The sequence below is a fragment of the Caloenas nicobarica genome, chromosome 17 (genome assembly GCF_036013445.1).
Source record: "Caloenas nicobarica isolate bCalNic1 chromosome 17, bCalNic1.hap1, whole genome shotgun sequence".
Classification (NCBI taxonomy): Eukaryota; Metazoa; Chordata; class Aves; order Columbiformes; family Columbidae; genus Caloenas; species Caloenas nicobarica.
In genome coordinates this window covers 2,983,487-3,002,259 of record NC_088261.1, presented here as the reverse complement: position 1 = coordinate 3,002,259, position 18,773 = coordinate 2,983,487, and the positions used below count along the sequence as shown (strand labels likewise).

At 40.9% G+C, this 18,773-nt stretch overlaps 1 protein-coding gene across 2 annotated transcripts; it reads left to right on the top strand.

Annotated features, from left to right (window-relative positions):
• The first annotated feature begins 1,143 nt into the window (after positions 1 to 1,143).
• GDPD1 (glycerophosphodiester phosphodiesterase domain containing 1) lies at positions 1,144 to 18,639 on the top strand. Of its 2 annotated transcripts, XM_065647032.1 has the most exons (11): positions 1,144 to 1,325; positions 6,009 to 6,051; positions 9,762 to 9,897; positions 10,548 to 10,593; positions 11,337 to 11,455; positions 12,089 to 12,178; positions 13,025 to 13,158; positions 13,855 to 13,914; positions 14,756 to 14,807; positions 15,376 to 15,534; positions 17,034 to 18,639. In XM_065647032.1, exons 1-10 carry the CDS (start codon positions 1,190 to 1,192, stop codon positions 15,496 to 15,498), a joined length of 939 nt encoding a protein of 312 aa, XP_065503104.1. In that variant the 5' UTR covers positions 1,144 to 1,189; the 3' UTR covers positions 15,499 to 15,534; positions 17,034 to 18,639. The 2 variants fall into 2 exon arrangements, with proteins under 2 accessions (XP_065503104.1, XP_065503103.1); XM_065647031.1 differs by having other exon boundaries at positions 15,376 to 18,639.
• Positions 18,640 to 18,773: the final 134 nt, after the last annotated feature.

The window sequence follows — 18,773 nt, the reverse complement described above, 5'->3', positions numbered from 1 at the left end:
TTCTCAATACTTCACATTATCAAAATCACATGTACGGTCACTAAGAGTCTGGGTAATTACACTATATTTTCCAAAAGATGTGCTACATTTTGTACTGAAGGGTAGTGTAAATCCTGCGAGCTTCACGCGTGGCTGTCGGTGCCAAGAAAGTCATGGTAAATCAACTTCTAACTTTTTTGTTGAGGTAAGAAGTATAGTGAGATTAGCTGTATGCTGAAGTTTCATTTAATTTCTAGAATATTTGTCTTTAGCACGCATGCAAAATTTAATTTGTCGATTTGTTAGAATACAGTAATCATACTGCATGACCAGATTTGAGACCTGGTTTCCGTTCATCCCTGGTGAGCTGGCTGTGGAAAACACCTCCCTGTCTGTGAACAGACAACGTCTCCCCCTGCACGCCTTAATGAATTCACGTTTACCAAGCACTTAGCGACTCCTGAGTGCGATCGATAAAATGAAAAGCACTACAGAGAACGGTCGTGCTACGGGGAAAGCGAAATGGGGGAATCTCCCTTATGAGGAAAGGCTGAGGGAGCTGGGTCTCTTTAGCTTGGAGGAGACTGAGGAGTGAACTCTTTGTTTATAAATATATAAAGGGTGAGTGTCAGGAGGATGGAGCCAGGCTGTTCTCGGTGACAACCAACGGTAAGACTAAGGGGTAATGGGTTCAAGCTGGAACACAGGAGGTTCCACGTAAATATGAGAAGAAACTTCTTCATGGTGAGGGGGTCAGGGCCCGGCCCAGGCTGCCCAGGGGGGCTGTGGAGTCTCCTCTGCAGACATTCCAACCCGCCTGGACACCTTCTGTGTAACCTCATCTGGGTGTTCCTGCTGCGGCGGGGGGATTGCACTGGACGAGCTTTCGAGGTCCCTTCCAGTCCCTAAGATTCTGTGAAATTAAAGCGTGTAATCGGAAATGGCTCGCACTTGGTGGCGGCTTTGCCAAGTGCGAGGGCTGAGAGCCCTGAGGGGAGGGCGCGCGGCGGCCGGGCCGTTGGCGGGAAAGGAAGGGAAGGGAAAGGCCGGGGGTCCCGCCGCGCCTGCGCAGTGCCGGTGCCGCCGGGGGCGGGCGGTGCGGCTGCGCGGCCGCAGCGGCTCCCGCAGCGCCGGGGCCGGGCGAGGGGTGGGAGGAGACGTGCCGGGAGAGGCCGGGCGAGGAGCGGGGGCAGCCGGCGAGAGGCGCAGGATGTCGGCGACGCTTTACCTGCTCTCTACGCTGGGCGGATACGTCCTGACTTCGGCTTTTCTCCTCAAGTGTCCGGGGCTGCTCCACCGGCCCAAGCGGCAGCGCTTCCGCTGCCGCCACATCTCCCACCGCGGCGGTGAGTGAGGGGCTGGGGGGGGCGGGCCGTTCCCGCCGCTTCCCGCCCTGCCCTCCCTCCCCTCAGGCGGGCGGGGGCTGCGGGCCGACCCGGGGGCTGCGGGCCGACCCGGCTGCGGGCGCTGAGGGGCTCCCGGGCCCCGCGGGGGACGCTTCCCCGCGCCCTCAGCTCGCCCCCGGCCCCGGAGCGCTGTGCGGAGGGCGTTGCGGGGCTGCTGCGCGGTGTTCGCAGCGGGCTCCCTTCAAACCTTCCTCCCGCAACCTAATTTTAGGTGCCACCTGCTGACCGGTGCTTGATTTCAACGCCGAATTAATCGCCGAACTCAAAACGCGTCAGTCGAAATCAGCTCGTTTGCCGCGGGTTTCTCCTCTCGAACACATTTATATTTTCTTCCTAATGACTCCGAGTTGCGGCATTTCTCTTCCGAATGAGAAAACTGACTGTTGCTTAGGTCAGGGACAAAAGATCAGTCTTCTTGCCTCTTAACTGCTTACCCTGTTTCCCCAAAAATAAGCCCTAGCATGATTTTTTAGGATGCTCGAAGTATAAGCCCTACTCCAAAAATAAGCCCTAGTTACAGTTCATTTGAAAAGTTAATTCAGATATTTTCCAGGCAGCTATACATGTAAAAAAAGTAATAAGTTTTGGAGCAAAAATTAATATAAGACCCTGTCTTATGTTTGAGGAAACAGGGTATTTGCTTTGCTTTCTGGTTGCGGAAGAAATGCGATTTGCTGGGATTCTCTTCTTGCTCCCTTTGCTGTTGGAGGCGGTTAATGGTAAAACCCAGCCCGTTTTGAGAATCTCGTCCCCTCCGCGCACCTTGTGCCAAGGCCTCCTGGGTGGGCTGGTTGCTTCTATCTAAAGTAGCTAGAAGATGTCTTTAAAGTTTCTTCTACCTTTTCCAAAGCACTGGGAGGAAAAAAATACAGCAAATGGCATTTTCCTGTTCTGCGAAGATCGATTTTTCGCTTTCCCTGCTGCCTTCTTCAGTTCATGAAAACAGTCGGTTTTCTAGTAAATATTTTTTCCCAAAATTCTGTGGGAGATGCGTCCGATGCTGAGTTTAAACAGTTTTCAATGTCGTATTTAGTGCCAGTTTGTGCGGTGTTTGATTGTAGTTCTACCCAATGGCCCTTAACTACTGCTGCTGCCTTGGGTTATTAAAATATAAAAACTAGAGCTGCTCTCTTGTAGACTTTTATTACTTGCATTTCTTTCGTTTCATTTATATGACAGATTAGGTTTCTTTATAGTCTCAAGTATAGCATAAAATGCACCTTTTGGTTTGGAATGCCTACATTAGCTGTTTCCTGGTAGGTTTGTGTTTTCAATCAGCCACAAGGATTCACATTTTGGTTGTCACCTGTTTGTCCGTTAACTTGCAAGCTATTAAACGTTTGCAGGTGACTTTGTTGGAACTTGGTGTGATCTCCTTAATCATCTTTTTCTTCTCGCTTCCTTGTGTGACGGCCATAGTTGGGATACGCAGCCCTGAGCCCGGTTGCAGGTGTTGCGCTAAGCACCGAGAGAACAACAGGAAGCCTGACTCAACGGGAGGATCAGTCCGTAGGTGTTGAGAGCCAAAGTTCACGTGTCTTTGAATTGCTCTGCGTGTACTGTGAAATACACCTGTGGTACAAGTACAGCCCTTAGCATCTCAGCAGCTTTTTGCTCATCGGGTACTATGAGACCCAAGATCATTTAACTCTTTGCTCTCTGCAGTGTTTACCTTGTAAATTAAATTCCTAGGGGACTTAAGTTCTCATCAGGCTTTAGTCATGCCGTAGCTTTAGACGCAGGGTCAGGTTTCCTGTTGCATTACTCCTATTGACTTTAGTGATCAAGATAACACTTGTTTAGCTTTTTCCTCTCTGAGATGAAGCCTTGTGTGTGGAGTTTTTTAATTCTGTTGCTTCTTCATGCAATAATTTTCTTATCACTTTATAGCTTGTCACTGGAAGCATCCCTGAATTATTTCTTCACTTCTGTATAATTTTAAAGTTGATCCTTTCCGAGATCAATAATTAAGCTTTGATATTCTGTCTTAGAGTCCTTTGTCACTGCCAGCTGCATGGACTGGATTGCACTGTCTTTGAGACGGGGTAGCATGGTGATTTTTTTACAGAATCACAGAATAGTTGAGATTGGAAGGGACCTCTGGAGATCATCTCATCTGACCAGAGCAGGGGCAACTAGGGCAGGTTGTCCAGTTAGGTTTTGAATACATCCAAGGATGGAGGCTCCACAGCCTCTCCAGGCAGCCTGTTCCACAGTTTGATCACTCTTACAATAAAAAAAGGGGTTTTTTTTTTATGTTATAAACTGAATTTCCTGTATTTCAATTTGTTCCTGTTGCCTCTTTTCCCTGGACACCGAGAAGAATCTCACTCAGTCTTCTTTATTCCCTCTGATCTGTTATTTATACATGTTGGTAAGATTATCCTGAGCTTCTCCAGTCTAAACAATTCCAACACCCTCAGCTTCTCATTGTATACAAGAATCTCTCATCCCTTCATGTTCACAGCCCTTTTCTGGACTCGTTCCAGCAGATCCATGTCTGTCTTGTACTTTGGAGCCCAGAGCTGGACGTGGCTCTCCAGGTGTGGCCTCACCTGTGCTGAGTAAAGGGGAACGATCACCTCCCTTCACCTGCTGGCAACGTTCGTCCTAACACACTTCTTGGCCTATATCAGGGGAAAAGCCCAAAACAGCAACTTCTAAGGGTCATCTCCTTGAGCCAGTGCTTGACGTTGACTCCCGCTTGTCCCGTGGTGGGGCTTTCAAAGTCAGGGTGTGCGATCATAATAATTCTGGCTCCCAGGATGCTGAAGTGTGCCGGGGAAGGCAATTTCTGCACGGGAAACACGTGTAGTTCACAACACAAATGGACAATAAATGAATCTGTAGGTGCATTTGCTTAAAATGTCAGAAACCCTTCAGTCAGCTCAACCTTTTCATTTTTAAGGAGGGAAAATGAGTTAGTACATCGAATTGCTTGCTTATCGTAGTTCCCTTTCCTGAGCGTGGTTTGTGAAAGCCACGTTGCTGATTTAGAATTCCTGTTTCAGCTGATCTCTCAATTTTTTTTTTCCTCATTTCCCCAAAACACTACGAGTCAGGCATTTTATTACCTGCTGGTTTGACTTTGCCATACCTACCTCTCTGACATGTGACTTGTAGTTTTAATTTTGGAAATATCTGCCCAGGAATGTTAGGATACTGTTGTTTTGTTCACATGTTGAAGACTGACTCAGGTTATTTTCCCCCCCACTTCCTTATCATTCAGGATGTTTGGGCTGTATTGTCACAACTGATAAGTTATCTAAACCCTCAATTTTGATTGCAGTTAATTTATAACTAAGTCATCCAGGTCCTGTGAAGGTTTTTCCCACCTGTTAAGCAATCATCGGAAGTCTTTAATGAGATTCTTATGCTCTCCTCTATTCCTCAGTTACTTTTGACATTCAGCCTATTTTTAGTTCTGCCATCAAATTCCATAAAATATTGGTGAATGTCTAATCACAGGAGCTGCTGTGGACTCGCTGTGTTGGTTTACCTTAAACCACACAGATTTTGTCATTATCATTCTAAGTCAGTTAAGTCTTTTGTTCTGTAAACTTACCAATGCAAGTTAACCTGATAACAACAATTATAAATTGCGACTTGTGCGTGCATATAATTGCATTGCTTTAATTAAGTAATTAAACAGAGACTTGGATAAGTATGTACTGGTAAGGTGGTGTTAATAGGCAAGGCCTTAATTGAAGCTTTTATAATTGTTGTTTACAAAGTCTGTCATTCATCACTGTCAAAGAGCAGTTAAAATTTGCATAGATATCCTCGTCAGTATGTGTGTCTTCCTGAAGTTGTTTTGGTTTTCATTATCTAATATTGCCTCTTTTCCGAGGGAGGGAGATGGCACAACCTTTTCTGATTCCGAACCAGGCTGATTTTTGTGCAGAGGATGATGGCTTAAGAGTTTCGGAGTTTACTCTTGCCCGAGAGAAAATTTAATTGGCTTGTCTTTTCATTTCCTAACTGGAGTTGATGTGTCTCATTCCTTGTGGATGAGAACTCCTTCTGCGAGCGGCATAAACCTTTATTGACAGATTTGTGCTGTTTCAGGGAGTATCCTTGCACTGGAAAAAGAGGTTGTCACCTCTTTGAGCGCCAACTGGGTTATGTGTTTAGGGAATGTCAGCTTTAGAGTCTCGGGCAATTTTTTTTTAAATTGTGTTTTGTTGTTGCTGGTTTTTTTTTTTCTTGCCAACTTTACTGGTATTACTGCTCTATCTCTGAAGTAGACATTTGTATATACTGTTCCTGTGCCCGTGGATCATATTGTCATAGCCAAATATAACACCTTTAAGGCAAAACAGGGCACCCACCCTCTGGTAAAATAAAGACTTTGGTTTGTGTATTCAAAGCATTATACAAATCCAAGATAAGTCGTCTTTTTTTTTTTTTTTTAAATTGTTTTATCTTGAGAAAGTCCTGTCTCTTGAGTCTCCCCGGTAGGTTAGCGGCAACAGGGATTTCTGACTCTACCTTCATACTCATTCATCCAAATATTTCCTCAAAATATGTAAATTTTTTAATCCATTTTTTTTGTTTGTTTCCATGGGGATTAAGGGGGAGGAAAGGATTTTGTACACGTTTTAGTTTTTGTTGTTTTTCTAGGTGCTGGAGAGAACCTGGAGAACACGATGGCAGCCTTTCACCAGTGAGTACAAACAGAACTGATAATGCCTAAAGCAGGGGTGTTCTCCTTGTCTTTGGTGGGTGGAACAACGGAGACAGACAGGAATTCCGTCAGTTGTTTGGAGTACAGCGTCCTGTTTCTGGAAGGCATCTCTCCTTGGGATGACTTCTGTGGATTGCTAAACATCGCTCCAGTTTAAACACAGGAGAATCAGAATACCACAAACCGCGATTTGTACACGGTAACGTAGGAGACCAGCAATTGGAAATAAAACTCCTGAGGCCTGATTCCTCTTGTGCTAGCTAAAAAAAATGGAACAATACTGCTTCCATGTTTAATGGTGATTACTTCCATTAATTTGTTTATCATTATGAAGCTCTTTCTCGTAACTAATATCATATAGCGGTTTTTTTCTGGATACATTGATGTTTCTCAAAAAGTATTTCAGATCGCAGCCTGTACCAATACGGTGATTAGCACACCAGGCTGGATTTCAGGGAGTCTGGGTCTGTTGACGGCTATTATGTCTGTAAACAATTCTCTTAGATATTCCACAGTTTCAGGGTGTTCAGTCCCCTCCTCTACACAGAAGGTTAATAATTTGTCCTTGAATAATTGTGACTGAAATCCTAATGTTAACTGACTTCTAATACACCATCTGTAAAGCTATTAAAAACGTTTGTGTTATGTTTTTTCCCTTCATACACATACTTCGTTTGCACAATGCGTGAAAGCCTCTTATCTAGGGGTTTAAAATTGAGTTGGTACTGGAAAGCCTTTTAAGCCTCCGGCTTTTAGCGGTGAATTCTAACGCCGTTCTCAAAGGCATTTGAAAAAGCAGCATATCTGAAACTCCAGCTGCCGATAAGCAGTGACCAAATTACGGAGGCTTCTCTTTGTTTCGTTGGGGTTTTTAATTTGCTTTGCGCTAAGCAGCCTCATCAGTTTGCACATTTCCTTGCAGGCTGAGCAGTGCCAGCTTTCCAACCAAACGGCGCTGTTCAAAGCACTGCAGTATTTTCTATCTCCATGGAAGCTTAGCATAGTTTGGTGTGTTTTGTGTGTTGGTTTTTTTTTCCTGCTGGCCTGCCTTTTTCCAAGTCTGCTACCACACTTTCTGGAAAGCACCGCTTCTTTTTTAACCATTTCTTAATTTTAATTTAGTATCATAGTGGCTTTATATGTAGAGGGCTCCTACAAAGAAAGTTTTACCATAACCTGCTTTTATTTCATTCTGTACTAAGCTGCAGTACTTAGAGAAAGGGCTGGGCTAGGAGACAAAGAATGTTTTATGATAATACAGACTTACCTCCTTGGTTTTGCTTTGTTGACAGTAACCCAAGTATTGACAAGAAAATAGTTTTATTTATGCTCCTTACACTTTTAGCAGTGATTGGAGAATATTTAACACTGTTGCATGATAATGAAGGAATTGTTCTAGTAATACACAAACAAAGTGTAGGGGAGGGGGAAGGCCTTATTAGTAATTTCAAGTTCTATACTAGCTTAACTTACAAATATTCTGGAAAGCAATTGCAAGCTTTTTATACCAAAGACAGTATTTTTTGGTTTGCATTGTAAAATGCCTAATAGATCGTTTTAGGCTGTAATCAAGTTATACTGTATTTAAATGCTTCTGTGGTGGTTTTAGATTTTAAGATAATTGATTTTAAGCTAAAAGAGAAACTTGCTGTATTTTAAAGTATTTGGGGATCTGGCATAAAAGATGTCATAAGAATTTAATTATGAGTTTAATTGCCCTTAATACAGCCATGTACTTTAGGAGTGTTGTGACGAGAAGCTGCTAAGAAAACTCTCCAGACATTTTCTTATTGTATTTCGTTCTCTCTTATGAACATACTTGGTTTAGGGAGGAAGCTTTAAACACTGTAGTTACAGCAATACAATTACATAGTCAACTTAGTATTTACAAACTTGCTACATTGGGCTACATTACATCTTGCCTAAAGAAATTAGTTTCCAAGGTAAGGCTCTTCTCTACGTATTTCCTGGCATGCCCTTTTACTTGAAAACAGTTGAGCAGGAGCAAAGAGCTCAGTCGTCTGAGTGTGCAGCTGTGAGTCTGCTTCACAGCTGGAGTTGTGGGGCAGTTGGATCTGAATCCTACACGTTCCTCCGAGTCTGGAGTCTGAATCCGGAGCAGTGGCCATTTGATGTGCTATTGCGGAGCTGCAGGACAAACTGATTTCCAGCTGAAAAAAAATCAGCACTTTACGGAAGCTTATTTAGCAGCAAGCTGCTAGTAAGAGCCTGGCAAATTCTCAAATTTGTTAACAAGGCAAGTTGTTGTTCTTGTTTTTCCATGCAGCATCAGTCCTGATTTTCTTGAGCAGTAATATTTCTAATGAATTCTGCTGGTTAAATTATAATACGTGGTGCTAGATGGGAGCATCTACGAATTTGGCAAATCCCCTGCAGCATATTTGAAGATGCTTTTCCTCAGGAGGAAAAATTACACAGAAGGGGCTGTGTGTCTTCCATGTGTAATAGGATTTTGTTCCGCTCCTAATTCTTAATTAGCGGCACTGGAAAACAGTTAACAAATTGGTTTTAATTTGACAACCCCCTTCTTGATCATTATCCCAGCTGGACCAGAAATTGTGTTAAACACTTGTGAGAGTATGTTCTAGGTTGGGGATTTTTGTTTTGTTATTGCATTTGTGAACGTTATGGCATGTCTGTACTTAATAAAGCCCTTTTCTGAAGGGAAAGCCTGTTACTGAAGTTGCAAAGCTTTGGCTCTGGTATAGACTGAGCTCACAGACATTCCAGGTTTGTTCATCAGGGGATAAAAAGAACATCCCGATGTTTTGAAGGAAGAGGTCGGGGTTCAGGCTGGGACTTCTTGCTGTCTGCTAGAATGAAACCTTCCATGGATCTCTTCTAATGAAATGAGCAATTCACTTCTTGTTGGAGTGAAGCTTTGTATTTCTGTTCTGGTGTGCAGTTTCTTGCACTTATTTTTCATTACTATTATTACTACTTCTGCTTTCTTTTACTCCTTCTATGAGCTAAGCTTCTATTGAGTGGATTTGGGATTGGATTAGAACTTACCGAAGTAGTGGATTGGAACAGGAATAGCTATTTTTCCTTTGGAAAAAATAACTCGGTCTTTCAGTGTCGTATGGTTTTGTTTGGGGTTTTTTTTTAAACTTAAAACTTTTTAAATAATGTATATTTTTTTATGTAGTTTTGCTCGCCAAAAGCCTGAAACCCCCATTGCTAATTTCCTGATCCATCCATTCCCGATTAACTTAAATCCAGAAAAAAAAAAAAAAGCTTTCACATCCCTGCCATTTGTTGCTTATGCTTACCACAAAATTGATTACTTTTTAAAAAAGAGCTCACTTCTTCCAGTGGTAAACGTGCTGATACTGAGAAACATCACACTGAAAATTCTGAAACAATTCTCCAGGTTTCTCGACACATTGGCAGCAGGCTGCAATCGACAGGTGCGCTGCTTCGTTTCAATGAAAATCCCGAGCTCAAATCCCAGCTCTGATTCATGATACGTTTATTCTTGCATCAGCTTTCCCACTGCAGCGGAGTTATTCGCTTCTTGTTTTGCAGCAAGATTGTGAGGTTTCATTGCATCATAAAGCATCTACGGTACCTCCAGTGGGATTAGTTTAATTAAATTACATGTATGCGTTAGGTTTGGACCTGTGCAAAATACATGTCTGGTTCAGGGCAGAATTCTTTGCTTCCAGTGCAGTGAATATAGGGACAGACATGCTGGAGCTGGATTGTCACCTGACAAAAGACGAGCAAGTGGTTGTGTCCCACGATGAGAACCTGAAGAGATCGACAGGAGTTGATGTCAACATATCTGACCTCAAATACTCTGTAAGTTGAAGAAACAATGTTAGTGCCGTTGTATGATGTTTAAAAACGAATTGGTAGAGTGGCTGGGGTGGGCAGGAAGGTTGTGTGTATGTGTCTGGTGTCCCAAATCTAAGGAGAGGATTCATCTTGTCTGATTTAAAAAAAATTATAGTGAAGGGAGAAAAACCAGGACGTTTCCAGAGGATGATGAACTCCGTCCGATAGCAGGTTGGATGAGCAGCTCTCTGGGGTGGGCCTGTGTTGCCACACTGATGGCAAAGGAAGCTCAGGCAACAGGTTCCCAGCTAATGATGGGAAAACCAGGAGATGGATCCCACCCGCACAGACAGCTTTAAAAGCCTGTTTTACAGAACTGGCTTCCCATCTGATAATTTAAGTGAAATTCTCAGAATTTTCGGACAGGCATCTGGAAGCGTTTTGCTTTATTCAGCTACAGGTAACACAAGTCTAAGAATGCCAAATAGTTCAGGTAAAAATGAACAAAGTGCTTCGAAATCACTTTTTAGGCAAGAAAATGTTTAAAATATATGATTTTTGTATTTAAAGCTAACTTACATGGCTTATGAATTACAATTTTTGGTCATTTTTGAGAAAAGTCATTATTATCTCCCTGCATTTGAAGTAACGTTCCATTTCCCTTTATTTTTAAGGAGCTTCCACCATATCTCTGCAAGCTGGAGGTCACATTTCAGAAAGGTAAGTTTTTTGTCTTTTGCTCTTTGAATTTACAGTAATTAATTTTTCATTATTGTAGTGTGGCAATTTCTTATTTTGGTAAAAGGAGTAGAAAAGTGGATTTGCTTATATCAGTATCTTGATAAGAGAAGCTTTAAAAGGAAAATATAATCCTAGCTTTAGAAACCAATTTTTTTTTCAGGCCAGTTGGCAGTGACTAAGTTTAAGATTGTGGGACTGTGATTTGAATGAAGCATACAGACTTAAACCAAGTTAATTCCTCAGACCCACAAGCAGTTTCAGCCAACAAAATTTGGTGTCTTTGCCTTCTGTTCCCTTTACTCATTATGCTTCTCCAGTAAATTTTCCTAGAAGGAAAAGTTTTTCTCATTTGGTCTTGTTTCATATTAGTCTCATTGCATTTGGTATGTGGTAACTGAGCCCATGTTTATTAGTACTTCAGGATTTTAACGATGTCCGCACTCCTCCTGTTGCTACATAACATCTGAATTTATGAAGTTCAAAGCTAAACGCACAATACGCTCAGGCCGTTTTCATTATGGAAGTGAGCTTGTTGTAATTAGTTGCAACTATCAGAGTGAAGCAGGTTTGTTGGGTTTTTTTTTTTTTTTAGTTAAATTTGCTAATTCTAGGAACTATATATTATTTTTAATTTTAAGATAACAAGTTCTGTGACGTCTCAGCTTTTGTCTGCAGTGTATTAGAAATGGTCACAGCAGTGTCAATGTTCTTTTTTTCCCCAGAATCTCAGAGTGAGGGAAAAGACAACCGGATTCCGCTCCTGAAAGAGGTGTTTGAGGCATTCCCACAAACTCCCGTCAACATTGACATCAAAGTGAACAACAACGTGTTGATCAAAAAGGTACATGAAAATCTAAACTGAACTGAGACCAAATGTCATGTAATGATGTTGAAATTCCAAAAGTTTCTTGGAGTTTCCAGTGGTCTGTGACACTAAAATTTGTGTTTTTGGACTGCTTCACCCTTCACATTAGATCTTGCTCCATGGCTGAGGTTAATACAGAAGCCAGAGAAGTGATAGTGCAAGATATTCACAAGCAGCTCTTTACTGACCCTTTATCTTGGCGTGAAACCGATGCTACGGTGCTAGAGACGTGTTTGTTTTGTATTTCATGTGAAGGTTTGCCTACCAAAGCAGCATAAAACATGATGTCAGTGCAAAGATAATTGTTTGTCACAGCGAAGGAAATCTGCTTTCCAGCAGATACTGTTTCCCCACATAGCTTTCTTAAATTATTTAGGGTTTTTTTTGTAGGTATAATGGTTTTTCCCTTTATCTGTTGACCTGAACACCTGTTTCTTCCCAGTCAAATCGGCATGATCATCTTAAGGTGGGAGGGAATATAGAAGAACTATATGTTGTTTAATGATTTATGTAGTTGAAAAGTAGCAAGTAGAGTTTCTGTGAAATAATTCTGCATGTAATTTTCAATGAATGCATGTTAGGCTTCTGGGGGTTTTTTTCATATTGCAGGTTTCAGAGCTGGTGAGTCAGTATAAGCGAGAGCATTTGACGGTGTGGGGGAATGCCAGTTACGAGGTGGTATCAAAGTGTTTCAAGGAGGTAAGAATGGGTCCAGCTAAACTTCTTGTCTGCTTGTTACTGTGTGGTCACAAAACATACAGAAAAGCACCCTGTAAATCAAGATCTAGCCAGTTACACCACGCTTGTAAGTGCAAAGAGAAATTTTGCACTTAGATTATATTCTGCTTACTACACTATTACAATAGGTCAGGCACAGTTAACACCCTTACACTCTGCAATAAAATGCTTGAGGAGTTAAGCTTAATCATGTTTTATTCTTGTTCTGTAAAATATAGGGTGTTATGATTTTAAAATTAAAATTAAAATCGTGCTTATTCTGAGGGAGTTACACACCTGAGTGCAACTGTGAACTACTTGAGAGTACGGATATTCCGATTTATCTGTGCATGACAACACACCGTTTCCTACCTGAACAGCACTTATATTTGTTCATTTTCATAGCATCAATTTCCAAATATTTTGGTTTGTAGACCAGCATCTTTAAAAATGTGGAGCTGGCGTCATATCAAACTGTAACAAGTCCTGTGCTAAAGCACAGTTTGCTCTTTGCAGTAATACTAGTCTAAGAGAAAATGCTGCCTAGTGTTGTGCAGTCTGGAAAGATGCTGAAGGCAGGTAACAAAAGCAGTACTGTGACCAGTGGAACTTTACCCCACTGACCCTTCAAATCGTTTAAAACTTTCACTTGGGTTACAAGCAACCAGAAAGAATAATGTCAAATCAGTGGCAGGCGTATCATAAACAGTTGGCAGCCTGATCTTTGGGTGCAAGTGCTAAACTTTAAACACGATGAGTAAATTTAATTGCAACAGACTCAACAGTCTCCCAAGATAATTTGGAATCTTTCTTTTCTGGTTCTTGCAGAACGCTGACATTCCCATCATCTTCTGCGTGCAACGTGTCCTCCTGCTTCTTGGCCTGTTCTATACTGGTCTGCTGCCCTTCATTCCTTTCAAGGAAGAATTCTTGGAAATCCCCATGCCTTCAATCATCCTCAAGTGAGTGAGAGTCGGTCAGTGGGTGCTGCACTGAAATGACAGCGAAGCAAGCGAATGATAATGGCAGCTTGAGCATTGGTTTAGTCAGTACCCTTGGGCCAAGGAGACTGTTTTGTTAGTTTAGGCACGTTTATATATACCCCTAAGAGAAAGCTGTGCAAACCTTCGGCTCCTCTGTGTTTAACCTGTCTCTAGCCAGCTGCGAGTTACTCAGTTGTAAGTGTGGGGTGCCTTTGTACACCAAAGTTTCCTGTTTACAGCATCTCCTGTAAATATCGCCTTCCTGCAGCTGCCTGTACAACGCAGCTGCCTGTACAACACAGCTCATGCTGATGCCATACACGTATATGGCAGTGCTGTACGAATAACTGACTCTTGCACTTTTCTCCCTCTTTCTCAAGAAATTAGTCTGATTAAGGCCAAGAGGCAAGTCAGTAATAGGGTGGGTATGAGATTTTATGTGCTCTGTGTTTCTCGTACTTTACTCAAAATGCTGCTGCATACCCATCTCTGCTCCATCTCTGAAATGGAGCACGTTTCCCTTGTGTAACCCAATTCTAAGTCACCGTCTTAGTGAAATTACTGCTCTAATTTGAGAGACTGCATGATTAATTCTTCACTTTCCTTTTGCAGGAACATCTCAAGTAGTGCTTTAATCTATGCTCTGGTAATTTTTTGCTTTTTTTTCTTCAACAGGCTGAAAGAACCAGAGAAGATGACAAGAAGCCAGAAATTTATAATCTGGCTAGCTGACACGTAAGATTTTAATCTTATTACATTTTTACTTACATTTTGCCTATATATTAACAGTTGGCTCAAGCAACTCAGAATAGCTATTGCTATAGCTACTTATCATGTTGTAATTTTTTTCAGTTTCTTCTAGCGTTCTTGTCAGTGCAGCATAAATCACACTCAAATCGTATGTAGGTCTTCCTGTATGCACTGAAACGTGCTGAGGTGCAGTAATGTGGGCATTATGTCAATTTAGTCTATTTAGTTTCTGTCATTAAGTGTGTTGAACTAATTAGCATGCAAGTAGATTCAGAATGTGGCTTTCACATTTCATGGAATTGTGACTTTGATAATGTCAGAGGAGAGAGCGTTTGGCTTGCATGGAACACTTTGCATTTATAGAATATCTGTGCTTTAGAGGAAAATTAGTCATGCGCTTTCAGAGGTTGAACATGATTACAGTAAATCTTGTGGCTCTTGCCTCTGTCTCTGACATCTGCGAGTTTGATTTCTTGAGTGGCCAGTAGAATTTTGATGTATTTTGGTGCAAACGATGAAATCTGTTCTGAAAGCGAAGGGATTGATTCATTAGACGTGGTACAGGGTACCTGTACCATGGAGGAGTCGTCTGCCAGATTTGATCATCAGAAGAGTTGATACAAATATCTGTAGCTAATGCAAATTTTTGGGTATCTGTGTTAACCAGTCTTGAGTTGCTTGAACTATAATTAGGTTTCTGATCACTTTATTGTGGAAAATATTGAATCTAAATGCTCTGTGGAAAATTTATTACAGAACATCAACAGACATTGAAAATTTCATATATACTTCAAGTTCTTAAATAATGTCTTTCTACTTTCTGCAGATTGCTAATGCGAAAAGCACTTTTTGACCACCTCACTGCTCGGGGCATTCAGGTACGGTGTGGCAAAGCTAAAGGAAATGCGCTTTTAACCTAGTGAGAATTTGAGCCAGGCAGGTACAGCCTTATGATGCATTTGTGTTCTCCCCAACATGTTTTGTTGCGTTCCTGAGACTGTAAGTTTCTTTTTGGTTCCTGAGCAGTAGCTTATGCCATTATTTTTGCAGTTGTGTAGTTGCAAAGGAAGAACTGTATGCTTGGAAAAAAACTTTTAAAATCTCTTTCAGATTAATTGTTTTTCCTATTTCACACTTAAGCTACAAAATCTGTCGAACTGCTTACCTGTTTGGGGCTTTTCACAAAATAATATTTTGACTTTTGGAAATATCTGAAGTCTCAGGTAACGAAATGGGGTCGGAGTCACCACTAGAAAATGCCACCTTGAAGGAGGCGAGGGGGAAGAAGTTGGATATGTTTGTGTGCATGTCTTGGGCATCATGGTGTAATCATTTTCAATATATGCAGCATCATCTCTATCACATGAAACAATTTAGGTCAAAAGTCACCTTTTTAAAGATTTGAGTATTTCCTGTAATAACTTGTCTTTCTGTCCTATCTCACAGGTCTATATTTGGGTACTGAATGAAGAACAAGAATACAAGAGGGCGTTTGATCTGGGAGCAACTGGAGTGATGACAGACTATCCAACTAAACTTAAGGAGTTTTTACACAATTATCCAGCATAAAGGAAGAAAACAAAGGAAGTTCTTGCAGAATAGATTGTGAGCCAAGGATTTTCTTCTTTAAAAAAAAAAAATTGAGCAGGATACACAGATCATTTTGTTTGAAAGACATAATTGGATGATCTGTTACCTTGTTGTCAAGTTGCTACCTAATGTAAAGGTTGTCTATTTATTTTAAAACTTTAATTACATAGTTTACATTTGTAAATAGGTCATTTAGCACCGGCACACTTCACAAATAGTGAAGACTAGAATGGACGTTGCTGGCTAGGGTACCTGTAGATACTCAGCATTATTTTACCTGTCACAAGTGTTCCTAAGCAGATGTCAAGACAAGTCAGTTATTCCAGTTATATCGTAGGGAGCAGAAGCCAAATAATTTCTGAAACTGTAGCCTGTGTGTACACACTTCTTGTGTTGCTTTTAGTTTTCAGACAAGTTGTAGGGCAAAAAAGAAAAACAACACACAGAAGTAGAAAACAGAATCTGGCTAGCCAGATAGTTCTGTGAGTGTAGGCAGTAAAGGTGATCACTTTTTAACCAAAATTAACTCATTTGGTCAGTAGAGATTTACTCCATTATTCTTACTGATAAGAATGTTGAGCTTGAGTTGCAACCGTATTTAGACTCCTTTCTGATGTGATGGAAATACTGTGACTTGTTGGTCAAGGTCTAAATAGTGTATTTAAGCCAGGTTTTGGGGTTGCCGCTGAGTTCCGCTGCAAGGATCTGGGTTTGCCCCTGGCTCTGACCTGCCTGTCAGGCTTCCAGAAGGGAAGATTGCACTTATTATAGATTACACTTACTTTGAAATAGTTTCTTCACAAAGGAAGCCGGTGTTCTAGAAGGCTTTTGCACGTTTGTAGTTCTGACATCTGTCAGCTTGATGAATGGGAAGTTGGTTTTAGGGTGAGGGACCAAGGAAGACTAAGTTTGGTCAGGAGTTACAGGAACAAATTAAAATGTTTCTGTTAAACAAATTCACTCAAAAGCGAATTTATATGCACATATAAAAGGATCAAGTGTCAGTCTATAATGTGTGTAAATTTTAGGCTTTTTCTCTCCACAGAAGTACATTAAATAGTCATTACTTCCATGTCCATGTGTATAAACTTAACTTTATTGGCAAAAGCCAGGAAATCCCAGGTGTGGTGGAATGGGGTTAGATAGGAAGGTACTTCTAGAAGCTTCTGTGCTGTTCTGTCATCATGAACAGGTGTTCTGTGTGTGTCAAACAGATTTGAGCCTGCAAGGCCTGCGTGTTTTGGTGTTGTCAGGATGGTAGTAGAGGTTTTCAGAAGGGATTTAACTACTGTAGCTTAATTACACACAGTGTCATGTATACAGCTCAGTCATTTTATCATCAGATACTGCTGGAACAAAACTTGTTTAGTGATAATATCTACTTTTTTAAGGAACTTTATGGGAAAATTATGGATCTTAATAATAAATATAGTACCCAGATGCAAGAGTATATTTACTGCAAGGTATACTCACTGCTGTAAAAACTTTTAAAGTAGTTTTTTTTCCCTTGCCAGGTCAGATTTGGAAGGGCTCATTTCCCTCCGCTGGCTGCTGTGCTGTACTTTGAATCCTGGAGCATCTTTGCTGTTTCACAATGTCTGTCAGTGTTAGGACATCCAGTCCATCTGGATGGATGATGTTTGTTTCTGCATTATAATTCCTTCCTGAGGAACATTTCTACATGGATGAAGTAGAAGAAACTACTTCATTTAATGATTTAAGTGGCCATGTGATGATGGTGGCAAATGAGTTAATGGTGTCCTAAATATTTGCCTGGTTAAGATGGCTGTAGATTCAATTTCCTCTTAATTTCATCAGGTTTGCTGTTCATTGAATGGAAGAGAGGAAAATGTAACTTCCTAACTGTTCATAGGAAAAAGAATGAAATTGCTTATTGTGTACTGAGCTTCTTTCCCTTTCGGACCAGTTATGTCTGCTCAGATAACTGCTAATAATCGGTTGTCATAATTCTGCCTGCTTTCTAGTAGTCACAGAATAGTTATAGAATGGGCTCATATGCAGCTCATTAGGTAAATGAAAAACTTCCACCCTTTCTGTCTTAATTTGGTTTATGAGGCAGTGTGTAGCTCCAGGTAGCTTTTACAGAGTGGCTTCCTTCAACTCAATTTTATTGCTATCACGTTTCCAATTTGCCCACCTTTGTTAAGATGCAAGTACAATCGTGGTTTTAGAGAACACTTACCTGTTAAAACTTTTTTTAGGTAAGAAAAGCTAAGTTTTAAAATACCGGTCTTTATTTCTGGAGTTGATCTCTCCAGGGACAGGTGATGACTTAGTTTCTTTCTCAGGTTTCCCTTATCACTACATAAATTATTCTGCTTTATTCTATATTGAATGACAAAACACAGTTATTGAAATGACAAACTTAATTTTAATTTCGTTTTAAATCTTTTTCCTCTTTAGCGGTGGTGTTGGAAACTTCTCCCTTCAAAGATGCTCAACACGTTTTTTAACCACTAGTCTTCCAACATCTGATGTAGCTTTTGACTGTGCTATTTATACATGACCTCTCTTTGATAAGTCTGCTACTTAATATCCGAAATTGCAATGAGTCAAGTTACATGGAAGGGAGGAGTTCGGTGCCAGAAAAGCTGCTGAATTGATTCAGTCATGGATTTGGGCTTTAGTACAAGAGCCGAAGTCTCTTGAGACAGATCATGTTGCATGGATGAGGCCATGATCTGAGCACCAACGCACAGGGCGTAGGCCATGATAACTGTTTGTAACAAAGTAATATGGAATTGAGATAACTGTAGAATGTTTGTTCTATCAAATCATTGTTTTGAATATTCCAGAACTTGCTGTGTGATTTTTAAACCACTTGTACAAAAAAGCATTTGTTGAGAACTTGCACAGCTGTCTAGGAGGATGTTCAGTTAATCTCTCTCCAAGGAGAGATTATTTTCAGGTACTTTTAACTCTGTATATTGTTTAACACTTACTGTGTTCTCAATCCTGTTGCAAAATATTTTAGGTATGAAGGATGATGCATGTATTTCATGCGCTTTTAATTTGCAGAAAGTCTTGTGGACCTCTCTGGCTCCAAATCTACGAAGTGATTTTTTTTCTTGTAAAGAAAGATTCACGCTCTTGAAATGTGACACATTAAAACATCTTTGCTCATAAAAGATCTAAAACTAAATCCTTATTGTGACCTTTTTGCCTAAAAATGTGATTTCTGAGATGATTATATTTATAGCGTGGGAAACATTGTCTTTGACAGTCCGCAGGTA

What these genes read in the sequence shown, in the direction of transcription:
- GDPD1 (XM_065647032.1), top strand. Translation starts at nt 1,190, where the DNA reads ATGTCGGCGACGCTTTACCTGCTCTCTACGCTGGGCGGATACGTCCTG. An exon ending in ACGATGGCAGCCTTTCACCA is followed by an intron (nt 6,052 to 9,761) that starts GTGAGTACAAAC and finishes CTTTGCTTCCAG; the next exon opens with TGCAGTGAATATAGGGACAG. An exon ending in GGAGGTCACATTTCAGAAAG is followed by an intron (nt 10,594 to 11,336) that starts GTAAGTTTTTTG and finishes TTTTTTCCCCAG; the next exon opens with AATCTCAGAGTGAGGGAAAA.